Source organism: Anolis sagrei, chromosome 2 (genome assembly GCF_037176765.1).
Source record: "Anolis sagrei isolate rAnoSag1 chromosome 2, rAnoSag1.mat, whole genome shotgun sequence".
Lineage (NCBI taxonomy): Eukaryota > Metazoa > Chordata > Lepidosauria > Squamata > Dactyloidae > Anolis > Anolis sagrei.
Window position 1 is genome coordinate 236,401,000 of NC_090022.1, and position 15,197 is coordinate 236,416,196.

Consider the following 15,197-nt stretch of genomic DNA (forward strand, 5'->3'; position numbering starts at 1 on the left):
CCTTAAAATCTCCCTAAACTACAAATGCCAAAATTCCATGGGATGTTGCCATGGCAGTTAAAGTAGTACTATAATTGTTTATTGGTAAATTACTTTAGTATTTCTAAAATTATTTTTGTCTCTAAGCAAAAACAGGTGGATTTCAAGAATGACTTAATAGGAGATTCACATGTATTGGTGATCTCTGTCAGAATTACCATCCATTGTTTGTGATAAAGAAAGGCAATAGAGAGGCCTCTGGGGATCCTGGAGGCAAATAAAAAATTCCTGTAAGGCACATGCAGCTCAGAGGAACACAACTACCACTGGTTATTTCTCAAACTCATATCGCCTGGCTTCACAATCCACAATTTATAATGCCCGTAATGGGAAAATTAGACTAAGCACTCTGCCTGTATCCCTCCCTTTTTCTCAATGCATGCTGCCTTCACTGATTCTGATTCAGGGAACTAAGGTTTAATACAGCTAACAAACTTGGGTGGTAAACCAAGATAAGATTCATAACTTCCTTTTGGAAGAATTTATCATGGTAGTCACACTACTACAAAAGCCCAACACTTAGACATATACTAGATGCTGTTACATAAAAGACAGTGACAGAAGAGCAAACCACAGACCACCTACTACAAGGTGGTCTGAGCCCTGCCACATGCACAATGGAGGACCTTCTCACAAATTCGCTTCCGACACGATACATAAATAAATATAAAGCAAAAACAGGTATTTTGAGGAATCATGACATCTAACAAAAAACCAAGCCAAAAAATAACTATTCTTTTTTGCTTTGAACAGGACAAATAAAGTATATTTAAGAATTTACAAAACTATCACTTCACTGCAGAACTTGAAGATCTGTTGCAATCAATAGCTTCAAATTGCAAATACTCTAAAGATCAAGATTCAAAAGGACAGATCTATAGTAGCAGAATTGTTTTTGCTATATTCCTCATGTGTGCCACTTTCCCAGCGTTCTAAATTAATCTATTAAACTATAATGACTTTGAAGAGACAATTTATAATGCAGACAATTTATAATACAATTTATAATGCAGGAACCTATTTAGGCCTAGAATGCCTCTGTGCAAAGCAGCTGTCATCATTTTCTACCTAAGAGTTTGCAGATTCCACTATTCCTCAATTATTTACTCCCAAAAAAATCCCATGATTTATTCCTGAAATATAAACAGTCTACCTCGAACAAACGGTAATATGAGGCAGACTTTCAAAACTTCTTTTTAAAGTTTGTAGGAACAGTAACTATTTAGACTGCTTCTTTTTTACTCAGGGCCAACCCAGACGGGCCCAAAATGCAGGACCTGTCTCAGTTTTACTGGAAGCATCCAAACAACACCTCCGGTAAAAGTGAATTAAGGCTTCTTGATTTATTCCATATTAATTAAATACATAATTAAATCTGTGTCTTCCTGAAAGGTCGTGGTCTAATGAGGTATTGGGTCTGTGAGGACTGACTTCCGGGGTTGTGTTCCATGACATCACGGGTGAGTCCCACAGCCATCTTGCACTTTTGGGCTCTTGGAGCCCCAAAGGTGCAGGAGGGCACCCACCTCCACCCCTCAGTCCCTGATTTACCCCCTATCCCTAAAACATGAAAAAAGGTTTCTGGCAGCCATGAAGTCTCTCCTCATGTCCTACCTCAAGAAAATGACACGTGAGGAGATGTTGGGGGGGGGGGGGTGAGGAGAGATATAACTCCTCACCCCTCCCATCTCAGGAGTCACTTTCTTGCACCAGGATGATGCAAGGAAATGTTTTGTGGATGCCACTGACCTTTTAAGTAAGTTTTACGGTTTACTTCAGGAACTTTGGGCTGGCCTCGTGTTATCTCAATTTCAATCAGAATAGCATGTAGCCACTCTGGGACAGAAATCCCAGGGTTGTCAGAGGGGGTGGAGATTACAATGTGGGCAAAAACAGTTTAGTTTAACCTGTTTTCACCTGTGTTTTACTTATGTCCGGAAGCTCCCTCAGATTCCATTTATACTATTTCATTTTAAATTAATCCAGAGGCAAGGAGGAAGATTGAGTACAGAAGAAGGAGTCAATACACACAACTACCTGGTAAACACAAGATGACCATAGAATAGTACATATAAAGGTTTTTTCGGGCTATATGGCCATGTTCTAGAGGCATTTCTCCTGACGTTTCGCCTGCATCTATGGCAGGCTTCCTCAGAGGTCTGAGGAAGCCTGCCATAGATGCAGGCGAAACGTCAGGAGAAATGCCTCTAGAACATGGCCATATAGCCCGAAAAAAACCCACAAGAACTGAGTGATTCCGGCCATGAAAGCCTTTGACAATACAGTACATATAAAATTATAAAGTGTCACCTATGGGGAAATTATATTCCTCTCTGTGTGTGTGTATATACAATTTATCATTCATCAATCTATATAAATAAAAATGTAATGTTCGTTTGTGGGATTAACATAACTCAAAAACCACTGGACCAATTGATACCAAATTTGGACATAATACACCTAAAAACTCAATGAGTGACCATTACTCAAAAATTATTTTGTCATTTGGGAGTTGTATTTGCTGGGATTTATAGTTCACCAACAATCAAAGAGCATTCTGAACTCTACTAACGATGGAATTGAACCAAACTTGGCACACAGGACTTCCAAGACCAACAGAAAACAGTAGAAGGGTTTGGTGGGCATTGAGTTATAGTTTACCTACACCCAGAGAGCACTGTGGACTCAAACAATGATGGCTTTGGATCAAACTTGGCATGAATACTTCATATGCCCAAATATGAACACAGATGGAGTTTGGGGGGAATAGACCTTGACATTTGGGAGTTTTAGTTGCTGGGATTTATAGTTCACCTACAATCAAAGAGCATTCTGAACCCCACCAACAATAGAATTGAACCAAACATTCCACACAGAACCCCCATGACCAATAGAAAATACTGTGTTTTCTGATGGTTTTGGTAACTCCTCCGACACCCCTTTATGACCTCCGCAGGGGTCCTGACCCCCAGATTGAGAAACGCCACCTTAAGGCCATCCAGTCCAACTCCTTTTACCAGGGCAAGAAAACATAACCAAAGCCCTCCTAACAAAGACCCATCCAGCCATAGATATAGATAGATAGATGGATAGATATCATTCACACGCACACACATATATGTATATGGCAGATATAGTATCATAGATTTGAAAGGGCCCCTAAAGAAGGACAATGATATATTGCATGTTCCAGAGGAGGCAAACCAGACAATCTCCACATCAAGACTGACAAACAACAAGAAATACTGTTTACCCACAAGCAGGAAGACATTACATATATTAGAAACCAGCACTTTCTCATTACTTTATTTTTGAGATCACCAGACATTCATACACACACACATGCATGTGTGTGTGTGTGTGTGTGTGTGTATATATATATATATATATATATATATATATATATGCACAAACACACACAAATATATTCACTGACATATATACACCCATATATATATATATATATATATATATATATATATATATGCATGCAAACACAAATATATAAACAAATATACACAAACACAAAAGACATATACACAGACTGGGCCACAGCAATGCGTGGCAGGGAATGGCTAGTTTATATATTAAAAATATATATTTCCTGTGTTCCTCTATAAAAGTTGAGCAGATTTAGGTCAAGCAAAGTTCCAGAAAGATGACTTCCTAGGAACTCCATGTACATCACTCTGAGCTCCTTAGACAGGATGTTAATACAACAACTAATTAAAAAAAATTAAAAATCCCCTAAATGTCTATTTCATTTCAAGAGCAGTTGCTGAGCAGGCTGACCCAGGACACACTGTCCCCTTTCCTCTCCAACAAGTCAAAAGAGCACATTCAGTTAAATTTTATAGTTTCAAGCCAGGACTTATATTCATTTATTTTAAATACAAGTTTTGTCCAGAAACTATTTAAGCTATTTCCCTATCGCTTGTTAAATTCTAAACAAGGAAATGATGTATTCTTACTCTGTGCAAATTATCCAGCTGAATCTAAAGTCATTAAGCAGACCAGATCATGTCCAAACTAGTCCAAAGTGTTTGGAGAACCAGACATCAAATTGGAGTATATGATTCCTGTATGTGCTGAACCAATAACCATAGTTTCACTTAGCCACAGTTTCACTTATTCATTTAGGGTTTCCAGAACAAACTGCACCATCTTCTCAAAACCTCCAATGTTTATCCCATTAAAAACAATAAGGGTATGCTATTTTTTTTTTGTATCCATGCAATGATTGGGAACATATCCCCCTTAGATATGTTACATATAAGTATGCTCTCTCACACATACAAATTATTAGTGCACAAGAAGCACATACACACAACGAACATAACTATAATTCCAAAAGTGCATTATTATACAGTTTTAAACATATGAAAGCAAACTACAAGGGTAATTATCATGAATAAAGCATAAAATACAGTTTACTATAGCACCAAGGGCACCTTCAATGTATTTGGAAAAAATTGAATTCAAGAACTAATTTCACATTTCTGGTAGAGAAGCAGATCCTCAATTTTCAAGTTTAGAATTTTAAATGAAAGGTCATAAATGCATGCATGTGCGGTGACTCCTGCTGCTCAAAAAGAATGGCATCACATCCTTTCAGCAAAAATGGGAACAGGGGGAACATTCTGTGGATTAACTTCTCCATTTCCGAACTGGCAAACTATCGTCAGTGCCTTGTCTCCAAATTCTGGTTTGCGAACTTCACTCAATATACTTTCAGATTACGTGACCATAAGAAAACACTCAATAACTAATGAAAGTATAGTTCATGTATTATGACATAAAACAGTGGTCAAAGCTGCCCCGTGTTCCTGACAGATGGAGAGGCTAAAGAATTTCCATCAAGCAATTTCTTTTTTAAATTATTTTAAATATCTTTATTGAATTTTCAAATATAAACAGTAGAAGGGGGTAAGGGTCAGAAGGGGAATGGGGGGGGGGTGCAGGGGGTGAGGGTGGGATGGAATCCAGAGGAAAACAAAGGGTGGAGGAGAGAAAGAAAAGTATAAGAAAACAAAAAGAGAAAAAGGAAAATAGTTATAATAAAAAAGAAAAAAAAGAAAAAAAACAGAGATAAAATAAAAAAATGACTTCCATTCTATTTCCAGTCAGTTCTTAGTCCAAGATTAACTTTCTCCCAGTGTTTGTCCAGGGAGTTATCCCATAAAACATTAGCCCCCATCCTGGTTAATAATCAGTGTCTCTCTATTTTTAAATTTAATTGTATTTCTATTTGTAATTATTTTCTCTATATTCCTCGAACATGGTCCAGTCCATTTGTTTCATTGGTCTTCCTGAGCTTTTTCTCAAAAGAAAAGTTAATCTATCCATATCCTTTATATCTGATAGTTTATCAAGCCATTGCTCTGTTGTTGGGGTATGGTCTGTTTTCCAATATTTAAGGTAAAGGTAAAGGTAGTCCCCTGACATTAAGTCGAGTCATGTCTGACTCTGGGGTGTGGTGCTCATCTCCATTTCTAAGCCGAAGAGCCAGCGTTGTCCGTAGACACCTCCAAGGTCATGTGGCCGGCATGACTGCATGGAGCGCCGTTACCTTCCCGCCGGAGTGGTACCTATTGATCTACTCACATTTGCATGTTTTCGAACTGCTAGGTTGGCAGAAGCTAGGGCTGACAGCGGAAGCTCACGCCGCTCCCCGGAATCGAACCTGCGACCTTTCGATCAACAAGCTCAGCAGCTCAGTGCTTTAACCCACTGCGCCACCGGGGGCTCCTTCCAATATTTAGCGAAGGTTATTCATGCTGCTGTAGTGATATATGTGAAGAGAATATCCTCATTACTATTTAAGTTTAAGTCTTTGTCTGTTAGTCCTAATAGAAAATATTCTGGGTTACGTATGATCTTTTTTTTTTAAGATCTTTTGGGTTTCTTCTTGTACACCACTCCAATATTTGATGGATTCCAGGCAAGTCCACCACATGTGGTAGAAATCTCCTGGCTGTGTTTTGCATTTTCAGCATTTACTTTGGTAGTTCTCATACAACAAACTCAGTTTTTGGGGCGACATGTAGCATCTATGGAAAATTTTCAGTTAATTCTCTTTGAGGTCTACCGAATAAGTATATTTTAATTTTTTCGTCCTAATTTGTTGCCATTCCTGTAATTTTATTTGCCTACCTATATTTTTTGCCCAAATTACCACGCAATTTTTAATTTCTTCTGTTTCAGTTTCCCAACAGTTTATTATATAATTTTGTTATATTTTTCTTTTCTGTTTTTAGTAGTTTGTCCCAAAATACCTCCTTATCCTCGAATCCGACGGATTTATCCTGTTTATATATTTCCCGTATTTGGAGATATTGAAGCCAGGTTAGATTCTCGTAACACTGTGTGAGATCCTCCTGAGTTTTTAGTTCTAAAATATTGGGGGGGGGGGGGGTTCCAGTAAGCAATTTCAATAACATTTGACAAAACAGATTCTTCCCTACACTTAGGGTTGTCAGTTGAAAAACATGACAGAGATGTGTTGTTGTCTTAATAGTCATGTAGAAGTAGGGGTTTCAGGAGATTGTACTTCTGTGGCAAGCGATTTGTTATTTTATTTGCCTTTTAGTTATTTCTGACTTATGGTGTCCTTAAGAAAATATTCTTACAGGGTTTGATTGGTAGAATTTTTTCAGAGGAGGGCCTGCCTTTACCTTCTTCTGAAGGGTATGACTTGTTCAAGATCACCTAGTACAGTGGTTCTCAACCTGGGGTCCCCAGATGTTTTTGGCCTTCAACTCCCAGAAATCCTAACAGTTTGTAAACTGGATGGGACTTTTGGGAGTTGTAGGCCAAAAACATCTGGGGACCCCAGGTTGAGAACCCCTGATTTAGTAGGTTTCCATGGCTGAATGGGGATTCGAACCTTGATGCCTTGTTTAGTCAAAATACAAAATGCTACACCATGCTGACATCAAGCAATATCTGTCAAAATTATCTTTTCTACAAAGTCATGTCCTGTTTTTCGACTGGTAATTCTACTTGCAACCCATAGATGGGGATGGGTCTCTCCTGGGACAACTGTATGTCACAGGTTGGCTACAGCTTCCTTAACAAGCGTAGGGCAGTTCCAGAGAAACATTAAACCTGGGTCAAAGTCCACACATCTACCCTCCAAACCCAGGCTATCCCTGGGGCCTGTCCACATTCCAAAGCAGTAACTACCATGCTAGAATGGGGCAACCCCAAATCCTCCCCCCCCCCAAAAAAAATCTTTAAAATACTGAAAATCTTACTGGGCCACCATTAGGCCTCTCTGCAAGCTCCTGGAATGTATCAATGGTGGGGGGAGAGGCAATTTGATCCCTCAACCTTCCTAGCACATAATTGGTATGTTCCAGGAGGCTCCAGAGTGACCTAATGGCAACCCAGTAAGGTTTTCCTTATTTTTAAGGCTTGGGGGGGAGGAGGTTGGGAAGGGGCCCAAACAGTGCAAGAAGAGCATGTGGACGGACCCCTGGGTAGTCGCAAGACTACTTATGGGTCTGTCCCCACAAGGCCCATAGTCCATTAGAACCAGGTATTTCAGAAAGTCCCAGATCTAATGGGCTATCTAATTAATTTGAGAGAAATCAGGATTTTCCTGCTTTGTCTCAAATTAATTCATTTTTACAAGAGGTGTCATTTGGACACCTCTGATAAAAGCACAAGAGCTCTTGCATTTTGGACCCTGCCTGGATGGACCCATAGTAATACTTATATGGCTGTGAAAAGAGAAGAAATGTGCACTGAGGAAAACAAATCATCAGTATCTGAGGGAAAACAGATAACAGATATAAAAGCAAAAGTAAATATACGGTGATAAATGTGTGTTGTGTGTGGGAATAGGGAGGATTAATCTATTTGTTGGGCTATGGATCTTGAAGAAACTAATCGGCATATAAATAAGAGTTTGTTCATCAGGAATTTTACTAGCTCAGTGGTTCATCACGTTCAGCAAATAAATATCAGCTTATCTAATAGTGCAAGATATGAAGCTATTGCATACTGCAACTAATTAATCATAACCCCTATCCCCAAATTATATGCAAAAAAGGAAATATATTAATAAGAAAACATTTCTTTGTAAAATGTTTAGTTAAAATAGAATGTAAATAGAGAAATACAAAGCCCAATAAAATCTATACAATAGTGAATTACATCTGACTTAGTAAAATAATAAAACTTTATTTAGAAATACATGATATGATTGCTGTAAGCCGGAAGTTCACACATTCCACTTCTAATCTTCTGCTACTAAATTAGAACAGGTGTTATAGATAGGCTATTGGGCTCAAGCATATAGTGGACAAAGACGTACCACACACCCACTTACATTACTGGTCATTGGTAGTACAAGACTGAGATCACTAAAGCTATGGTAAGCTATAGCTTTTCATTACATTTGAACCAGAGCATAGCTATGAACTGCTTGCTCTAAGGAGTCAATGTTTGATGGCATCATTTGCATGGCCAGGCTGGATGTCTGGGAAAGGATCCAAAAAATGAGAAGCAATAGCAGCTTGTCAGTGGTATATCAAACTGAACCAATTTCATTAACCCAGAGCTTACTGAGAATAACCTTTCCCTAAACAAGATGCTTTAATTACCTTTGCAGAGAAAAACAAAATGAAAATTAATTCTTCCAACTGTACTTCATTTAGGCTTTGCAAAGCATGACTTTTATGATGCATAGTTAAGCTCCCCAATTATATCCCATGCTTCCAAATGTACAAAAGGCAACCCATGAATTATAAAACAATCCCATTTAGGTTTCCTGGATCTAAATCCTACTGTGTACAATAGATGTGTGTAAACATATTCCGGGTAAGTACACTTAATATTCCGGGTAAGTACACTTAATAGCTTATAAGTGCTATTATAATTATTATTGTTGTTGCTATTATATTTATATCCCACCTCTTTCCAATCCAGAACTTCCTGGCTTTCATTCACTATTCCATCAATCAACACTTCAATTCACAAGTTCATTCTAGTCTCTCCATAGCTCAGCATCAGCATTTAGAAAGACAGCAAAAGCACCAACTGTGGTTTATCAATTTAAACATATTGCACTTTAATTTATACTCATACAAACCAGTTTCTGATTGCAAAATAATCCCAACCCCCACATTGCCAATAGGGCAGTGTCCTTGGCCTGCAATGAGAAACAGAAACAACTTCTAATACAAAATATCAGCCCGTGACTCCAACACAATTCCTTTTTAAAACTCTGATACGATTTTTTTCAACACCTTTTGTGTGATGAGTGCAGCTTCAAAAAATAGCAAGATGTGTTTTGTGTATTCTGGTTGGTCAATAAAGGTATTGATATTCTGTGGATTTTGTATCTTGTTTTAAAGGTTTTTAAGATCAGGTCAGGAGTGCTGTGTTTTTTTTTTAGCTCTGATTATGTTTTTATGGATTTTAATTGTGACTTTTTAATACCATTTATATTTATTAAAATGCTTTTAATGTAAGTTGCTTTGAGTCTCCTTGTGGAGAGAAAAAGAGGGATATGAACAAGAAGAAGGACAAGTGGGATCATGAGCCTGAAAAAATTACAGAAAATGAACATGTCAAACTACTATGGGACTTCTTAATTCAGATTGACAGAGTTTTGGAACAAAATACTCCTGACTTCATGATTGTGGAGAAAAAAACAAGTATGGATTGTCAATGTTGCAATCCCAGGTAACAGCAGAATTGACGAGAAGCAACTGGAAAAGCTTACACAATATGAGAATTTAAAGATAGAACTGCAAAGACTTTGACACAAGCCAGTAAAGGTGGTCCCAGTTGTGATCGACACACTGGGTACAGTGCCTAAAGACCTTGGCCTGCACTTAAAAACAATTGGCACTGACAAAATTACCATGTCAGCTGCAAAAGGCCACCCTACTCAGATCTGCAAGCATTATTCGCCAATACATCACACAGTCCTAGACACTTGGGACATGTGATCCAATACAAAAGCGAGCACAGTGATCTTGTTTGCTGTGTACTAATCTTGTTATATATAAAATAATAACAATAATGATGATGATGATGATGATGATGTGCCAACTGGAGTTTCCTGTGATGTCAAATTGAAGCACTTTGTTTCCCACTTAAAGATATTGTTCCCAGAGCTGTACTATAAAGTATTACCCACAGGGTCCTTTTAATATGATAAAATCTATGTTGGTGGAGAAAGAACAGAGGCTGAAAGCACTTTGTGTTTCTTCATTTCATCCTTCAGAATTAACAGCAAGCATACATGTGAAATGCTGTATAGCAGAGAGCAACTGGGAGTAGAGAAGCAGAATATCCCACACAGTTCTCTATTTGAACATTCCTCCTAAAGCATTGTATTTTATTATAACACATCCTCACCGTTAATATCCCGTAAAGAAGCCAAGGTAAAGTTACTGGGCTAGCACTTAGACTAAGTGCCAGTATGAATATATTAAGATTTTATATAAAACATTTTTATTTTATTTTAGAGGCAGAGAGTATTGTACCAAAGCCTCAGAGATGACAATACAGCTTTCATTTCATTTTCACAATCGGAGAGTGCTCATGAAATCACATATTCCTATTCTCTCTGAGTCTCAGCCACTAGAAATAAGTAACATAGGGATGATGGCTGGAATCCATTAAGTCACATCTGAATGTATAAGCTAGAATTAAACAAATGTTTCATGTTCACATTTGGAAATTACCTGCCCCACCCAGGTGTCAAGGAAATGTTTACTGCTTTGTTATTTACTGAAGTGTTATTGGGCTTGGCCTCATGTAAGCCATCCCGAGTCCCCTTGGGGAGATAGTGGCGGGGTATAAATAAAGTTGTTATTATTATTATTATTATTATTATTATTATTATTTACAAAAAAACATTTTCAAAAATTGTCCCAAAATAGCCTTTAAATGACAGAAGGGGAATTTCAACCACATTCTGGGCTCATCCTGAGTCGGTTCAGACCAAAGAGGGGTATTATTGAAACAATATATGGAACCCCTTTATGTTCTCCAGGGAGGAACTAATATAGCCCCCTCCCTTTTTATGGATGTCTATTCTACCTTAAAATAACAACATAAACCAAAGTTCTCACCAATCATGAAATACAGAACTACAGGGCCTGGATATACACTGCATAATCATACAATTTAACTGCATTACTATATATGGTCAGTGTAGATCCATATAATTCAGTTTGAACTTCACTGCAATGCATTACATAGGTAGACACTTACCATATTATACAGTGTCCAACTGCATTATTTGGCAGTGCAGATCAAGCCTAAATCTACTTTCTTCTCCTTACTATCGGTACTGTTACTATCAACTCTATTTACAACTCATATTTTCTCCAAAATCTATGAAGCAAACTACTAAACAGAGTTAGAGTGCTTCATATATGGGCTGTAGCCTGACTTAATTAAGATTCTGGTACTATGTCTAAGTGCTAGTTGCAGCAAGAATAGATCCAATAATTCAAGGCATTTTATGTATGTGTTGAATTACCATTCAGTAACTGTTTAATTATGTCTACTCCCGCAACTAGATTCAGGTCCGAGTCTTCAAGATCAAGAAATAACAACTAATTTTAATGTATAATGCTAGTACCATCATTCAGTCACACTAGATTGGAATATATAAAAAATACAATATTCTATCAGAGGACTTGTGGTGATGCAATAAGACTTTCCCTTTTTATACCTGCATTCTCTGTGCATTGTCTATCCTGAAAAATGATTTAGGGAGCAAAGAAGGCCTGCAAGGAGTGGGGAAATCTGTTCTACTAAAAGTATGCATTCCAGTGGGCAACTCACATCCTTAGACTTTACCCAACATAGCATAAGCCTAGTTAAAGTATTTCACATAAACCATTACAAAGTTCATGACGGACTGCTTATCTCTAACTGTACTTCTTTGGGTAGTCGGCGAACTCGCACGTGGTGAGTTAACAGATGACCACTCAATTAATCATTGTTATGTAAGCCTCTCTTTTAATTCATGGCCTGTTTTTCTGTTGAATACATTGTACATTTAAAAACAATTATAAAATGTAATTTTGTTCCAGAAAAGCGTAATGTCACAAGCTTTACATGCATTTTTTTTAAATAAACCTTTGGCTGAAATGTGCTGTATAATGCACAAATCCAATTACTCTTCTGCATTTTGTGTTTCACAGCACGTAACTTCTTTCATTGGCCTATTTAAATTGATTTTTTTCCTCCTTAATGAGACACTGACACAAGGGCAAGCATATTTTAATACTAAAATATCAACACAATAACTTAAATCACATGCATAATAATAATTATAACCCCTCATGTTATTAGTGGTCACTGGAAATCTACACATGTCATCTGGTTGAAAAGCTATGGGGATTAACTTCTTGATCCCAGACACATTTATTAAGAAGTTTGCATTTAATTTTGGGAAATCATCTATCAAATAAACTAATACAGGCTAGTGACTCATTTTTCTTAGTCATCCTTCATAGTCAAGATGCAGCTAGAAAGAACACTATTTGAGATGTTCTCTTCCAAGTATATGAATAAGGCATGCCTTTATATTCACACTCTTAGTCAGGGGCAAGGTAGTCGTACCACAGCAAACTGGAGAGTGTGTTGACCAGTGTTACTACAGAAAACATCACATAAAGGATTTTTTAAGAATTAGCAGGAAGTATTTTTGTTCTGTAAAATCCATACTGAGACATGGAGCAAAAACATTCCTATTATGCAAGATGACAACAGTGTGAATTGTAATTAAATGTCAAGAGGGTATAGTTATAAAGTGAATAACTATCTCTAAATTATTAATACAAAATTGAATTATCTATACAACTAAGTATGCATCAGGATGCTTTAAATAAAAGCATAAATGCTGCAAGCTCTGATCCTCTAAGAATGTATACTAATAAACAATACTAAATATAAGCATTGGGGTGGGCACAAAGATATTTAGAGATGATAGTGTGCTCTGTTATGAATAGTAATGAGTTATCATGTATATACATTGAATACTCAATCTCTCACACATACACACACCATTGGCACCATCACCATTAACACAGACCAGTGGTTTTTAGTGAACTTCCAGCTCCAGCTCAGAGGTGTGTTCTGAGGTTGTAAATCCATTGCAAAGATTTAGCTTTCTTTGGTTACATTGGTGCACTGAAATCTAAGCATGCCAACAAGTTACACATTCTTCTCAGTATTGATGCCAGAACTATATACACTTCAAGTATGACTGAACAATAGCTAATAAGGCTAAAATGTGTGTTTTTTTTATAATGAACACAACTATTTCCACAAACAGAAGCCCTTAGCAGCAATCTATCATTTCTTACCTCATAGGACCACACACACTGAGTTCCACCAAACCGCCGAACACATCGACCCACTTCTACATCTTCATGAGTTGTGTACATTTCTCGAAGGCATTCACCTATGTGTGGAACCATCCTCCTAAGAACTTCACGACTGAAGATCATCCCAGGACCGCCCATGCAGAAGTTTTCTCCAGGCTCAAGACCAAGTTTTCCAAGTTCTTCAATATTTCCCAGTCCTGTTTGTCCCAAATAGAGAGGTTTACTGCTGTTCAGTGACCGAAGAAACTCCTCCAACTTTTCTCCTATTTGGAGAGAGAGAGACAGAGAGGAAAAAAATTATTTCTACCACATCTAATGAATTTATCTTCACAACTGTTGTTATTGTTGTGTGCCTTCAAGTCACTTTTGATTAATAGTGACCCAAAGGTGAAACTCTCATGGAATTTTCTTAGAATTTGTTCAGAGTGGGATTGCCCTTGCTTTTGTCTGAGAGTGTGATTTGCCCAACAGTCATGCAGTGCATTTCCAAGGCCTTGTGGTACCACTGTCCTAGTCCAACTCTAATAGCAACACAACATTCTAGATCCCAATTGGGTCACACCGTTTACAGAAAACCCACACACATGGATAGATATCTACATAAAAACTCCAACCATCACCCAAGTCAAAAAAGAAGCACAATTAAAGCCTTGGCAGACCGTGCAAAAAGAATCTGCGAACCCCACCTTCTCCAAGATGAACTGAACCACCTAAACTGGGCTCTACAGGCCAATGGATACTCCACCTCAGACATCAGAAGAGCTGCAAAACCGAGAACAAACCACAAGAGAAAAGATGAAGATCCACCCAGAGGAAAAGTGTTCTTGCCATACATCAAGGGAACCACTGACCGCATAGGGAAACTGATGAGGTAACACAACATACAAACCACTTACAGACCCACCAAGAAAATCCAACAAATGCTATATTCAGCAAAGGACAAGAGGGATCCACTCACCTCTGCAGGAGTCTACCGTGTACCATGCAGCTGTAGACAAGTCTACATAGGGACCACCAAACGCAGCGCCCAGACACGCATCAAGGAACATGAAAGGCACTGCAGACTACTTCAACCAGAGAAATTAGCCATAGCAGAGCACCTGATGAACCAACCTGGACACAGCATATTATTTGAGAACACAGAAGTGCTGGACCACTCTCACAACCACCATGTCAGACTACACAGAGAAGCCATTGAAATTCACAAGCATGTGGACAATTTCAACAGAAAGGAAGAAACCATGAAAATGAACAAAATCTGGCTACCAGTATTAAAAAAACTCAAAAATTACAGCAGCAAAACAACAGAGGGGAAACAAACAGGTACATGAAATCACTCTCAACAAAAGATTCCCCCCAGGCGCTGCCAAGCCATTGAATGGAAATCAAGGTGATCAGCTGAAACATTCACAGCTAGCCCCAGCAAACAAAAGTCCTTTGTCTCACCCTGGTCATTCCACAGATATATAAACCCATTTTTCCTAGTCCCAACAGACCTCATTACCTCTGAGGATGCTTGCCATAGATGCAGGCGAAACGTCAGGAGAAAAATTGCCTCCAGAACATGGCCATATAGCCCGGAAAAACCTACAACAACCCATTCTAGATCCCCTTTACAACTACAGTTTAAGCTATGATCTTGATCTAACAAATATTATAAATGTGATTAAAATCCAACAAGAAGAATCTGGAGTCTTTTTGAAACACATCTGGACTGAACTACTACTGAGGTTAATGTACCCTATAAAATAAAGTATTTATTTTATCTGCTATCTTTCTCCTTGAATGAGACCC

The 15,197-nt window shown here is 38.0% G+C and overlaps 1 protein-coding gene across 1 annotated transcript in view; it reads right to left on the minus strand.

Moving 5' to 3' along the window:
- Positions 1–15,197, minus strand: part of CHSY3 (chondroitin sulfate synthase 3) — a 105,034-nt gene that overhangs the window by 80,784 nt on the left and 9,053 nt on the right. Inside the window, exon 2 of the mRNA XM_060762011.2 lies at positions 13,383–13,666. Within this exon, the coding sequence (XP_060617994.2) occupies positions 13,383–13,666 (284 nt within the window). The remainder of the gene's footprint in view (positions 1–13,382; positions 13,667–15,197) is intronic.